We start from the raw sequence: 15,489 nt of genomic DNA on the forward strand, positions 1-15,489 counted from the left end.
TCTCTTTTAATTTGAATGGAAGAGATGAAACGACACTACACGGGAAGGTATAATATTTGCTGCACAATTAAATTGTGCTATGATGCTCACCCGCGTCAGGCAGCATGTTGAAAAGGCAGACCCCATTGCTCCTGACCCAGACTCTCCGCAGGGGAGGCCCAGAGGCAATCAAAAATTTAAGAAAGCACCTCGTGATAGACAAACTTGGGCCAACAAACCTCCAAAACTTAGTTCAACTATTTATTCTTCAACATTAAACCTGGAATTTACGTAAATTCAACTAAGTTTTTAGAGATGTATAAGTTACACCCTCATAGAAAGAAAGATGTGATTAACGGAGCCAAAGGAGTGAAAAGTCCTGCTTGCACTCTCCGTCACATTTTCCCTATTGTACTATATTAAAATATATCTAGTAAAATTGTCTTTTTGACGGAAAGAAAGAAAACTAAAGTTTATTTGAATTCTAAGAGTTCTCCACTTTGTATGGAACTAGATAGCCAAGCAACTTAGAAAGGAGTCTAGCATTTGGACTAGATGAGATAAATAAATATGTGTGGACTAGATAAATTTGCCAGATACTGGGGCAGGCTCTGGCATTCCAGTAGCAACAGAAAGAGAAATTCACTCATGGACTTTATAATCTGTCTAGGAGCAGCCTCTTTCAGAACCTACAGACAGCCTGGAAATGGCATTTCGAAACAAAACAACACTTTTGTTCTTTGCTGGAAAAATTTACTGCAAACTGACTTTAGAGTCAGGTAAGGTGTACTCAGACTTCAGAACATCATCCTTCAAGCAGGTGTTGTACGCTATTTATTGGGCTCTACAAGCCTTGATTTATAAGATGAACCATGGATTTGAAGTAGAAGAACTGGGAATGAACTATTTCATAACAAAACCCTAGTGCCTTTCCTATTAGTCCTGTTTTCTCATGAAAATCCTTTAGTTGGAATAAGGCTCACGGCTAATGCCACCTCCATTTTCATCATGTTTCTCCACCTTCAAACATGAACAAAACAACCTTTGAGGTGAGTAAGCATATAGCTGCTCTAAATAAACAAATTAGCCATCTATTTAATTCTGGATTCACCCCCTTACTAACTGTATGACACTGAACAAGTTATGGAAGTTTTCAGCATCTCAGTTTCCTCACCTGTAAAATGAGATAATAATGGAATCAAATTCATAGTGATGTTGTAGGGAGCAAAGGGATAAAAAGCAGATCAACTGCCTGGAATGTGCCTGGGATATAGTAGTGCTCAATGGTAAGTTTTTATCTCTAATGATACTTCTGAACTCTCAGGAGATAAAGTCATAGTCTTAGCAATTAAAGGTCACAGTTTGGATTTGGATTTGGGTTTGACTTCAAAGCTTGTGCTTTTTGTTTAGTATCCTGCTTCCCTTGATTCAGGCATTCATCCAAGGTATTAATTCAGTGCCATCTCTGTATAAAGCACTGGTCTAGGCACAGTGCAAATGAAGGGATGAAAAGACAAGACCTCTGGCCTTCAGATTACAGTTTAGAAGAGAACATGAGGAATGCACATAAATTGTCATTATATAAGGTGGAAGCCAGAGCCATAAGAGATAGATACAGGGAAATTCTGAGGAGATAATAATTAATTCCAGTTGATGGGTGGTGAAGGGCTAGAGGTAGGGGATCAGATGTTCATCACCATGGTGTGGGTTTCAGGCCAGCTACACAAGCAGGCTCCAGCAACAAGAGAAGAATATGGCCTCATGGGGGTTCTGGCTACACACAGCCTAAAATCTCTTTCCCCACTGGCCTGCTGTTCAAGGTGAAGATTCTCAGAAACACTGGTACCAAACATCCAGGTACACTGGGGTCTTTAAAAAAATCCCTCTTGGGGCTTCCCTGGTGGCGCAGTGGTTGAGAGTCTGCCTGCTAATGTAGGGGACACGGGTTTGAGCCCTGGTCTGGGAGGATCCCACATGCCGCGGAGCAGCTAGGCCCGTGAGCCACAACTACTGAGCCTGCGCGTCTGGAGCCTGTGCTCCTCAACAAGAAAGGCCGCAATAGTGAGAGGCCCGCGCACCGCGATGAAGAGTGGCCCCCACTTGCCACAACTAGAGAAAGCCCTCGCACAGAAACGAAGACCCAACACAGCAATAATTAATTAATTAATTAATAAAAAATAAGGAATGATATTTTTTTTTAAAAATCCCTCTTTACCAGGACCCTGAAGACAAAAGTTGAAATAAATGATTCAAATTTATGAGCTAACATTTCTATCAAGCAATGACAGGAGAACCGCATTCCACATTGTTTACAGCAAGAGCTCTAAGGTCCAATCTTGCCAGGTTAGTAATGGAGAAAAGGCAGCACTGCTACCTAATGGTGACTGAGCGGTCATGGAGAGAAAAATCTGTTGGCATCTACCCAAAGCCCAGTAAAGCAGATGGCTATGGACATGAAACCCATCATGACGACCGGCAACTCATTGGGATGCTCTGAGCCGGGAAGGGGCCTGAAAAATGCCCTTCTTTGGCTGCCCTTCCTCATGAAGCATATTGGCAGCGCAGGAGGGGGACAACTGCCTGACTGCTGCCAAAGGGAGAAGAGATGGCCTTTAAAATCTAGGCTACCGCAACCTCCTGGGTAGTCAATCTGGTGCCTTTCAAGCAACCAGAGAGCATCTTAAAGACGTGTGTATGATTTCCTTTAGGATAAATGATATCCAACAGATTCCATTCAAAGCTGGCTCATAGGATAACAAGCCAAGCTCCAAGATATAGAGGGGTCTGAGTCCTCTGTTGTCAGGCCTGGTGTGTCAGGTATGTGTTACCGATTGTTTTACCTTCTTCGGATTCTGAAGCGGGTGGCGTATGGATAACCAAGTGTATTTATGTCTTCTGAGGATAAATGCCATTGAATGACTACGACTGTTAGCTATGTAAATGGTCATTATCAGTAACAATCTACCTTGCAGAAGTTTGCTGATTTGGGGTATTTTTTAAGTTAATGAAGATCCACTTTTTTCTGAAACGTATAGTTTCATTGTACTTATAATATTGCCTAACATTTCAGATACCTTAACCAGTTAGCATTAAAACGTTCATGCACTGCATCACAGCAAACAGATACACAAACATATACACACACACTGCTTATTCTTAATATGCCTTTAAAGTAGACATCTCTGAATCCATAGTAAGTAAAAGACACTGTCAAAAAGCTGACCTGTATTTCAAGAAACAATGAACTGAGTTTCAGTAATAAGAATATCTAATATTAAAAATCACTCTGAAATAAGATAGACATTATTCCAATACGAATTACATTTACATAAAGATTTTGACTACTTGGCCTTTTCAAATCCATTTTAAAGATAGTTGAGAACTTTTCCCTGAAAAAAATAACCACCAAAAAACACTGCTAATGTACCCAAGATGCCCTTGACTTATATTGTTCTTTAAACAAATTCCATAAGATATGTTGTTTTATATGGACGGAATTTTAGAGCAGAGAACCCTCATAGTTATTTCACTTGTTTTAGGGCCTGAAACAGTTTAACCATAAAGGTATCTGATTATTCAATGATCCACCCATGTCAACCAGAAAATGGCCAGTTTGGAGTAGTATCTGATCACAATTTTGCTTAAGAAAAAGAAGCCATAATCAGCTACCAGCTGAAGAAATTATTATATTATTTCATAATAGCAATTAACACTTGACCATATAAATATATACCTTTATGGAGTATTATGTACAGCAAGTATTTTAAAGATGACAATGCCATAATCAAGGAAACCATTAACAATATGTAATTCATTAAAACTGAGATTATATCAAACTATCCCAAAGATATAAAGAGATAAGCATGCAAGTAACATAAATGGTAAGGGATTGAGGTAAGTGCAGGTGAAGTTTGGTTGATAAATAAAAACTCAAAAAGATTTTTATTTACATGCAGCTACTTTTCCAAAGTATATGATCCAAAATCGTTCCCCCAGGAGGTCAAGTAAAACTATCAGGTAAGGTACTGCTTTCATTTCCATAATGGGCAAGAGACTTCTACTCCACTCTTTAGGAGGAAGCTACTCAACTCTATCTCCTTTATCCTCCAAAAGAGTGACTTGTGACCGCTCAGGTACAACCTGAGGGTTTTGGCTCTAGTACCCTTCCTCTGCTGCATCGGTAGGTAGTGAGGGAGGTTGTGGTCCTCCATGGGATGGGCTGGTGTTGGCTGTGCAGAACTAGCTCTTCCTGCTGGCAGGCTCCAAAGTATAGATTTGATGGGAAAAGGAGTGGGAAATCTGGGAGTCCATCTTTCCTAATTCTTTAAGATTAATTTTATCTTTCTCCCAATCCCTGTAAAACCTAACAGGACCAAAAAGTAGACCCCAGGATGCTCTTTGATTTCACTCATCCTTCCTTTGTTAACTGATGCAATAAAGTTGGAAATATGAAATGGGGTTTTTGCTTAATCCTGGTACAGAAAGGTTGAGCCACAGAGTATAGGGCTTATGACCTATTTGAAAACACTTTGATTTTAAATCATCAAGCCCAACTTGTTGGGGGAGTTCAGTAAAATAAAATCCTTCTCAGAATAAACATGCAAATTCCTTGAAAGTAAATTCCTTCCCCCAAGAGTAAACACAGAACATGCTCTAAAGAACACCACCCAATGGTAAAACACAAGGAGCTCATAATGTAGCATTTAAACATAAATACCTCCAGCCAGGATCTTCTCTTCCAATTCTGCCATTTGCTTCTTATAGGCTTTCCAAGCTGCTTCTTTGAAGGAGGGACGAATCTTCTTTCGCTTTATGATTTCCAGGGGCTTTTCAGGGATGTTTTGGTTTTCATCTTCTTTTATTTTCATTTCAACTGATGTTTCCTTTAAGGGTTCCAATCCCCCTTCACTAGCCACATCATCTTCCTGCCCATCATAACCCTCATCTTGTGGGGTTTCATAAGGTGTTTCATATGAAGGGTGATCATATTCCTGAATTTGTTCATCTGATTCAGTAATACTAGTCCTGTTTTCTAGCTTAGCAAGGACTTGTTCCATCACTTCAACATAATCTGTTTCATTATCAGCCGCTGGTTCACTATAGTCCTCCTCATGCTCTGCTTTGTAGTAATAAGGCTCTGTGTAGACATCAGAGTCAAGCGTGGTACTTGATTCATTTGCAGTTGACTGGGATAATGTTCGAAATCTCCCGATTAAGGAAGAGCCGCTGTCCTCATACCCACTGAGACTCTGTGTGCTTTTGTTCCATACCACTTCCAAGGCTGATTTAGCCCTCTGTAGTGTGGATCCAAATTTTGGGAAGCTGAAAGCCTTATCAGTAAGGTCAATGCTTAATCGACTATGCCAAGATTTGGGTGGGGCATCCTCTGAATCATCACTTTGCAATTCACTTTGACTTCGATACATCATGGACAACTGCCTTTGGTTTTGGTACAGCTCATTAGAATTAGCTTCCTGATAAGAATTATATTGGCCAACCCACTGTCCTTGTGGTTCATTATCCAACCCAGGGCATGGAGATGAGCTGTCATCTTGGGTTAAATCGTAGCTCTCAGAGTCATCGTGAAGGACACTGTGGCACTTTCCCAAGTCTTCTAGGTCTTTATGGTAAACATCTAGTTGTTGATCAGATAGACTGTTTGTGTCATAGTCAAAAACTTCCTGGGTGGATGAGTCTAAACCTAAATCAGCTCCTTGCTCTACTTGATTCCACTCCTTCCATGGAGAAAGATCTTCACGTAAAGAGAGCTGAGAATCACTGTAGTGACTCTGGTCTCCAGATGCACACACCATGCTATTACTCACTCCACTGTCCACAGTTTCTGTGTTCTCAATTTCACTCTGTACTTGGACACCCTGAGAAGCCCCATTCAAACACTGATCCTGAGGGCTGTCATACAAGGTAGGCGTGCCATCCTGTTTCCTCTGCCAAAGTTCCCGGTCTGAAGACGACAGGAGGGAGCTTCCATTAGTTCTAGTGAAAAACTGATTTTCTGAAAAATCCTCCGAATAAGATTGACACAATCTGGAAAAGTCTGATTCAGAACGACTAAGTTTAGTGGTGAAAAAATCACTCTGTGAGTGCCAGAGAGGTGTTGCGTCTGCATAATAGGTTGTGGTTTGCTTTGCCAAGTTATCCGATTCTGGCAAATACAAGGAAATTTTATCATATTCTGATTTATTTGCAATTCTGCTGCTACTAGAAGTTTTATTCTTGGCTCTAGCATTGTGTGATTTTGAACTTGACTTGGAAGCACTTCCTTTTGTTGGAAACTCTGACTTGGAAAGCACAGCATAACTGTTTCTATTGAGGTCAGATTCCAGCTCTCTATCACTGTCATCAGGTGACTGCCAACTGTTCTTCTTGATTTTGGGCTCTGGAGTAGACAGCTTTATATCCATGCTCTCATATGTCTGGGAGGATGGTATCCCTCTCTCTTTTCTTTCTTTGATGTCATGAGTAAGAATATCTGTCGAGATTCCGATGCCTGTTCCTTTGAGTTTATATGATTTTTTTAAGACGGAATCCCTTTGCTGAGGGGTTTCAAAATACACAAGGATGGGTCGAGGCTTTGCATTGGGGCAATCCCTTTGGTGTCCTATCCTCTGAGCAAATTCAACTTTAATAGCATTTGGTGCATCTGAAAAACCCATTTTATCTATGAGAATTTGGTACACTACACTTTCAATGTATTCAAATCTTTCTTCGGGCACATTTAAGAATCTCAGGCTTGCCTTGCTACCCATGTGACCTAAATGTTTAATATAATCATGGATGTCTCTGGTTTCCCTCCGAGACTGGACAAACCCTGTACGGAGCTGCTCAATTTCACTTTGTACAACCTCCACGCTGCTGGAGATCTCATCGATAGAATGCTTGAGAGCATTGACATGCCCTCGGAGTTCAGAAAGTTCTGTTTCAATCTGACTTATTCCCTGAAGTTCCTTAAAGATCATTTCCATGACATCCTGTGTTTGGCTAATGCAGCCAGAGGAACTGAATCCGGCCTCCAGGGCACTGGTCTTTGGGTTTCGGGCAGTTCTGTCCAAAGATTTGCTTCTGATTCCCCAGGTTTTCTTCACTGTGCTCAACTCTGAATCCGAGGAGACACACTCTTGACTCTTTTTCCATTTCCTCAGTTTGCGTAAAGCTCCTAGTTTTAAGCTATGCAGAGTGCGTTCCCCATCGGAGCTCCCTTCTGAGGGTGCCAGGCTGCTTGAACTCTTCCTGTTGCGTCTAACTGGCATCGTGTGTGTTGACTGTGCCTGGTTTTCTGTACTGCTCCTTAGTTCACTGAGTGATTCTGAGTAGGCACTCTCGATGGAAGATAACTCCTGAAGGATATCCTCATTCTCACCACTGGTTATATGAATATTTTTCTGGAGGCCATTGGCAATAGCTACTCGGTAGCTGAACGTGGGGGAGAGGGAAAATTCTTTGCTAGCCTTGTCTTCTTCAGTGGATAAGTTGCGAGGGGATGAACACTTTGCAATCTTCTTTACAGTGCTTTTCAAGGTATTAGAAAATTTAGGGGGTTTGGTCTGGCCAGCAATAAGAATGTCTTGATCCTTTTTCAGCTGACGATTCTCTTTTTTTTTTGTTGTATTTCCCAATTTCTTTGCAAACATTCCTTTGCAAAGCTTATGGATGTAAGGTAAAATCAGGCTCTTGAAAAGATTAGCCACCATGGAGAGCAATTAGTGCAAGCTTTTCTGCCCCAAAGAAGTAAATAAGGTATCAGGATGGAAATCTGTAAATCCAAGGCCAGCATCACTGTTCAGATGTTCTGTGAATCACTGAAAATAGCAGGAAGAGCCGCTGTGTCTCTGCCACAATGTCAGTGTCCTGGGAAAACCAGAAGCCAAGCTCCATTTATGAAAGACATTCATTCACTCTTGGAGGAGGGGTTTCGTGAATCGCTTTCATTTCCACATAACTTCATGCAGTACCTAAAAGAAAGGAACGTTAAAATGAATATCAGAATTCAATCCTAGATTTACCCCATTTCCAACATTTTTCAAAGCTATTCAAGATACACAATGTGTGAAAAATTGCAGAGGGGACAGGGAAATATCTGAATTTCAACACAGTTACTTTTAAAACAATTAGTTAAAGCAAATCAGAACCAATAACTATGTTTAAATTATAATTTTTTTTTCCTAAATCACTTATGGGTGGACACAATTAAAATACTAGTAAAGGTAATAATAATTATTTAGAAAATGTTGTGTAAGGTGACAGGCAAATTTAAAAAGCTATATTACCTGCATGGTCTTATCATTTCCACTTTATATCTTTTCTTACAATTATATTTACTTCTACAAACATAAGCATTTCAGTTTAAATGTATTCCCCCCACCTCAAACATTTAAAATTCATCAAATTAATATTACCCATGTAGGTAAGATCTTTTTTATTCGGATAATCTTGTTATTCTAGGTATTCAATGATTGATAATTTCTTAAATGATGACTAAAGTCATTCAAGTAAGAAAACATTTCATGTGATGACAGAAATCCCAAGAGAAAATACATCTCGTATAGGCATCAAATTTGTCAATGGAGTATCATGAATTGAAAAAAGTAGTTATATCAAGTTTAGGCATTGTAGTAACAATAACAACACAATAGGAAAATATATTGGAAAATGAGGATAACACATCTCAGTTCTGAGAGGATGTGCCTTGAGAAAGCAAAGCCACCTCAGGCAACCAGTGCAGCCTTGTGGCAGGTGGCAGGAAACCCAACCCCAGGGCTAGGACCATGACTGAGGATAGAACACCAAATCACAAAAACAAAATTGTACCACAAATGAAACATGTCTAAAGATAATCAAACACTGGTCGAATATAACTCATCCTATGATTTGGTATTTTATAATGCAAATGACCACACAAGTAAATCATGTTTGTGCTAGCTAGTTTTTTGAATTACATGAAGAAGAAGACAGTTTACATTAATTTTGCTGCTTTACCAGCACTGTGCCTTGTATGTGGTAGGTATTCACACACGGTTTTGTTGAACTGAACTTACTATTTTATCACTGAAATATATCACAGAATAATAGTAATGACCAAAAGCCTTTGTTGCTATCAAAGTATGGATTTGGGTAGATAAATAATCTATTTAATTCTTTAAAGAATACATCACAACTGCACATTGTTTTAGGAGCCTGATGTCCATCAGCTCCCTCCACTTGGAAATCTGCCAATTTCACTTTACTAGGGTCCTGCAGGGACTTGAGGAATACATTATCTGGCCAGGATCCAAGCTTCATAAGAGATAGGGCACTGCAATGAGAAAGGGAAGCAAAAAAGATGGAGGAGAGAAACAGACAGACTCTAAACCCATGTCTTCCGGGTTTCATAAGCTGTTAGAGTCTAATTCTGCTTGTCTGAAACAATTTGGTATTCATTCAGAATTACATGCCATGTTTTCTACTAATAAAAATTGCAAGAAATTAATTCCTGAATTAAATTCAAAAAATATTTATTGCATTCCTATGTGACCTCTCCTTGTGGGGAAAAAAAAGACTTTAGAAAGTTAAGTAATGGAGATATATGTATACATAGAGCTGATTCACTTTGTTGTACAGCAGAAACTAACACAACATTGTAAAGCAATTATACTCCAATAAAGATGTTAAAAAAAAAAAAAAGAAAAGAAAGTTAAGTAGCAGTAGGGTAGATAAATTATTTTAAAACCAACTGTGATAAAATAAATTGTTCCACTAATCACTCAATCTAAGATCCTGGGTCTCTCAAACCTGGAAACAAATACCTGCTTTTTATTTAAATGAACGCAGCAATTTTGTCAATGCCTCTAAAGTTTTCATGAAATTGTGTCTAGACTTATTGACCTGCATTACTAGTTCAGAGCTATTGCTCTAGACTATAACGGTTGGAAAAATTTTGAACAGGAAAATTCAATCTACACTGAAGCCCTGCTTCAAAACACAAACCCGTGGACATGTGGGCATAGCTGCACAGACGAACTCACTTGCTCTGTATTCCAACCATACAGAACAGCTTGTTATTCACTACAGGCTCTACGCTCTTTCACACCTCAGCAACTCTTCTATTCTCTCTACCTAGAATATCATTCATGTCTAGCTCTTCCTATCTGTAAAAATTGTGTTTCAACTTCAAAATCATTTGTCCAGTGAAGTCTTCACTGACCACCCACACTGAGCTTTTCTCTCTCTTGGCCACACTCTCCCACAATCCAGTGCATAAGCAATTCGAATTCTTCTGTATTATAATCTCATTTCTGTCTCCATCCACTGGACTATGTCCTCTTTAAGGGTAAGACTATGACTTGCCCAATTTTAAACATCCTGAACCCAGGAGACATAATAAACATTCAATAAATGGTTATTGAAGAATTGGTCCAAAAGGTACAATGTTTCAGTTATGCAAGATGAATAAGCCCTGGAGATCTACTGTACATCGCAGTGCTGTTAGTTAATAATACTGTATACTTAAAATTTTGCTAAAAGGGTAGATCTTATGTTGTGTTCATATCACAAAATAATAATAATTATAAAGAAGGAAAGGCAGGAGGAAACTTTGGGTGATGACAGATATGTTTACAGCATAGATTGTGGTAATGATGGATATGTTGATAGCATAAATTTTGGTGATGATTTCACAGATGCATACTTACTCCAAATTAACCCACATTTCAGCTACTTATTAATGTCTTCACCTGGTTGTCTAAAATTAAACTCCATACAACACCTAGTCATTTTCCCAACTTAGTCTCAACTAATATCATATCATCATAGTTATTCATTTACCCAAGACATATACCCAGGAATCATGCTAGATTCAACATGATCCATCCCATATCCATACCTGATGTATGTCCCCTTATCCCACTAGTGATGCCTTAGTTCTGAACGCCACAATTTCTCATCTGGACTACTACAGTTGTAACCTATATGGTCTTCCTAGCTCTAATTTGGCCCTTCTCTCAAATCCTCCTCTCTAAAATTAATATATTTAAAAGATATAGGGCTTCCCTGGTGGCGCAGTGGTTGAGAGTCCGCCTGCCGATGCAGGGGACACGGGTTCGTGCCCCGGTCCGGGAAGATCCCACATGCCGCGGAGCGGCTGGGCCCATGAGCCATGGCCACTGGGCCTGCGCATCCGGAGCCTGTGCTCCGCAACGGGAGAGGCCACAACAGGGAGAGGCCCGCATACCGCAAAAAAAAAAAAAAAAAAAAAGATATAATTCCTTCTACTTAAGACATTACCTTTCTCAGCAGTTTCATTTCCTGTCACTCCCCCAAGCACATCTGCCCAAGGCACTGAAGTAGTAACAGTTCCCTGATTACCGTATTGTTGCCTCACCAATATGTCCATGCTGTTCCTTCTGCCGCCATCCCTTTCCCCTTCCCTCTATCCCCACATGCCTCACTCATGAATATCTCTATATATTCATCTATGTATCTTAGATCCAGCAGGGATCAGCCTCATCTTGTTGGACCTCTTCAGAGCCCAGCACTTCCTCCTCTGTGCTCCCACAATACCTTGAATGCACCTTTGTTATGGTAACTTACAATACAGTAATTATCTATGTGAAATATTTTATTTATATGTCTATCTCTCAAATCTGACTGTGATTTGAAGGGCAGGGGCTATGTCCTGTTTAACTTGAAATATCTACGTTACTTGATATGTAATCGACTCATAATATTTGCTGGACAAATGAATAAATATATGAACAAATGAATGAATGGAGAAACAACAAGCCCATGAATTACTAGATAAACAATAAAGACACAAAGAAGCCTGAACTAGCTGAACTGGGCCTTAAATGATCCAGAGAAAGAAAATCAGTATAAGCAGAAGGCAAGCATAACAAACATTCATGTCGTGTCCAAAGATGGAGAAGCACCCACCTTGGAGAGAGATGGGGACTAAAGGGAGATGGGTCTGGATGGGCAAAACCTAAACAGAATGTGAAAAGGTTTGAAACTTAGGTTTAGAAGTGCTATTTGATGAGGAGGCACTAACGGTTATCGGTTTTCAGCACGGCCTCTGGATTCCGATTACCTGCATTGGAATTCCAGTTCTCAGACATATTACAATAGTTGTATGAGCTTGAGAAAGTCACTTCTATACTGCCTTCACTTGTACATTTATTAAATTGTGACAGAAATAGTACCTCCTCATGGGATATCTGTGATGAGTTAACACATGTGAAGTTCTTAGAACAGTATTTAGAACAGAGCAAAGCCCAGTACATATTAGTTGTCATGAGAACGAAGAAAGCTGTTGAAAAGATGCAAGAAGTAATGACAGAAGATTCATAGTGTGGTATCTCTTGTGAAAACTAAGATAGGTAGAAGTAGGAGGAAACTTAGGAATCCTACTAGGTTGGAGGATGAGATGAAAAAATATAGCATATATTTTAAAGAAGAAACTGGAGGGGAAATGGAGAATGCTTTATACCTCTATGGTCCAGTGACAATTTTCCAATATTGAAATCTCACCTTCCTAGTCACTGGGTTCTCTCTCTCTCTATCTCTGTCTCCATCTCTCTCTCTCTCTCTCTCTCTCTCTCTCTGTCTCTCTCTGTCTCTCTCTCTCTCTCTCTTACAAAGCCACAGCTGCCTTACTAAGGTTATCGAGTCTCAGATATCAGCCGGGGTACTTCCTTCAGACAAGTGGCCAGGGTAGAGAAGGAAGCTAACATTTAATGAACACCTGTTATGTTCCAGAAGCTTAAACTATCCCAATTAATCCTCACAGAAACCTGTTGAAGAAGACATTATTATACGTCCATTTTACAGATGAAGAAACAAGAGGTTCAAAGAGATTAAAAGATACAGCTGAAGTTACACAGCTAGTAAATGGCACCACGTTATCCTCCCTCCCAATAGCTTCCACTGGAGCTTTATGAAAGTTAACTAAAGCAAAAAGTTATCTTGGGACTTCCCTGGTGATATAGTGGTTAAGAATCCGCCTGCCAGTGCAGGGGAGGTGGGTTCGAGCTCTGGTCCGGGAAGATCCCACGTGCTGTGGATAAACTAAGCCCGTGCACCACAACTATTGAGCCTGCACTCTGGAGCCCACGAGCCACGACTACTGAAGCCCGTGCACCTAAAGCCCATGCTCCGCAACAAAGAGAAGCCACCGCAAGGAAAAGCCCGCGCACCGCAATGAAGAGTAGCCCCCGCTCGCCACAACTAGAGAAAGCCCGCGCGCAGCAACAAAGACCCAACGCAGCCAAAAATAAATAAATAAATTAAATCTACATTAAAAAAAAAAAAGATATCTTGGTCCTTAGTCCTGGGGTCTATGAAGCTATCAGTTGCATGTAAAGTGAATGTTGCCAGCGGTAATTGACGTAAGTCCTAACACCCGCCACATACAAATCCACATACCTACTCTCCTCTCTAAAGTTCTTTTTTTAAAAAAATGGGAGCAGCCCAGATCAGGACAAAATCAGCATCAGTATGAGGTATGTGGGAGGCAAAGGGATTGAGGAGGGATGGGGAGACCAACATATCATCACATGATTCTTTACTTGAATTCAAAATCTCATATTTACCCTCCAGTTGTATTACCTTTCATTATACAGCCACACATTCTTTTCAGTAACGAAGTTTGGGGGTAAGATTTAAAGTTTTGGGAAGGAGGATTTTGAAAAAGATTAAAACACTAGACTATTAGGAGATGCCTTAGTAATAATATTTAATTATTACTTACTGTGTGCCAAGCACTGTGTATGTAATTTTCTAAAATTTACCTCATTTCACTTCATTCCCATAATAATTGTGTGAAATTAGTATTATTATTTTCCAGAAAAGGAAGCTGAGGTTTAGCGTTTTGAGGAAACTTGCCTTAATATATGCAGCTAACAAGCAACACAGCCTCGACTCCAGGCCCCAGATTTGGACTGCAAGAGTATCAACTCCAAATTGCCTATTAGGGTTCAATGGGGAGTAAAATATTTTTTGCCTGTATGTTAACAAATCCATTTTGTAAAAGAGCTATTTAGTATGACTGTAACAGTAGGCATCCCTGTGGGCTAAAAGAGCTAATGAACATTTGAATGGTCAGCTATTTATTGCTAAATCATTACCAAAACTAAGTTAAAGTATTTTCAGATAAATAAACAATTTTCAGCTCCTTATCAAATCCAGTAAAGTAGGTGAACTGGGTATCCAACTGTTAACTTGCAAGGGAGGGAGAAGACAAAGAAGCACGATGTGATACAGCCCTACCAGGTTGCCTTCCCAAGTCCTGCCCTCTCTACTTCAGCGTGATGTATCCTTCACAGGCCCTGAGCTGGATTCCCACCTCTGGTGTGGGAACCTCAGGCTTGCCACCTGCGTTTCTGACCTCCTATTCATTACTATCTGCTTAATCCCTGCTACCAGCCCAGTAGGGAAGTCTCACTCTTAACTGCTCCTTTGTTGGCACTGACTTTGTGTTAAGCATCCAGGACCCTGTTAGGAGGATAATTGATCTCCCACCAGAAGAGAGCAAGAAAGCCTCTGTTTCTCATTACAGCACCTCAGCAGCAAATACCCTCTACTCTCTGACTGCTGGTTTAAGAGACATTTTTCCAAAAATAAATCAGAGAAATATATGAACACGGTTCACCAAATATCTGTTCAACAGGAAATCCTTGGTGCTTTGGAAAACAGCTGACTGGAAGAAATTTCCCATCAGGTGGGAAGGAAGAGGTGCTTCTGCAGAGACAGAGCAAACCTAACCAATGCACGGGGGCAGCTCATCAGAGCCAGAAGGCCCGAGGGAAAACAGCCCTGGCCAGCGTGCTGACCGCAAAACTTCATGAGCAGGATCCTTAAAGCACAACAGTGTAACAAACCTGGGTAGCTGGAAATGGAAGGGAAAGCTAGTCACACCAATAGCCACGAGGAGCTGATGAGAGGGACCAGCAGAGGAGCTGGGACAAGGCAGGAGATAAGAAAATAAAAAGATCAAGTTTTAAAAAGCATCTCCTAGAATCTCTTTATTGGATCAATGCAGATTTATAACTGTTTTATATACCTTTTTGTATGAAGGAATAAAAGAATTATATATCTAATGTAACTGATGGTCACAGGGATGACTATGACAATGAAAACTGCTGAAACACAGTAACACCTGAAATGATGTCCTTGTGAACGCTTCATTTTTTGCCTTATGTTAAGGCACAAACAATAAACCAATACATATGAAACTATTTTCAACAAAAATGAGCAAACTTAAGAGGTTTATCCTAAGCTAACAAATTATTTTTTTAATAAATAGAAAGACCCATTTCCCCAAGAATGAAGGCCAAATGATTCATGTCCTCTTTTTTCTAGGTAATAAGATATTTCATGAATTTTTTCATCAAACAACAGCCCATCTACATTTTTATTCACCTCCATTGCTGCGACTTTGGTTTAGGAGTGCACAATGACATCTAGTACTAATAATCCTGTAATTCTGTAATTATTATTTTAATTCTTTGGAACCTACGAAGT

At 40.0% G+C, this 15,489-nt stretch overlaps 1 protein-coding gene across 2 annotated transcripts in view; it reads right to left on the minus strand.

The window, feature by feature from the left end:
• The window catches only part of UNC13C (unc-13 homolog C), a 586,631-nt gene that overhangs the window by 560,921 nt on the left and 10,221 nt on the right, over nucleotides 1-15,489 (minus strand). The window contains exon 3 of one of the 2 annotated variants that reach the window (XM_032622977.1): nucleotides 4,697-7,949. In XM_032622977.1, coding sequence (XP_032478868.1) covers nucleotides 4,697-7,688 — 2,992 coding nt within the window. In that variant the 5' untranslated portion in view covers nucleotides 7,689-7,949. Of the gene's footprint in view, nucleotides 1-4,696; nucleotides 7,950-15,489 lie in introns of those variants that run through there. The other variant, XM_032622978.1, reaches the window with a different exon arrangement.

The sequence above is a fragment of the Phocoena sinus genome, chromosome 2 (genome assembly GCF_008692025.1).
Source record: "Phocoena sinus isolate mPhoSin1 chromosome 2, mPhoSin1.pri, whole genome shotgun sequence".
Taxonomy (NCBI): Eukaryota; Metazoa; Chordata; class Mammalia; order Artiodactyla; family Phocoenidae; genus Phocoena; species Phocoena sinus.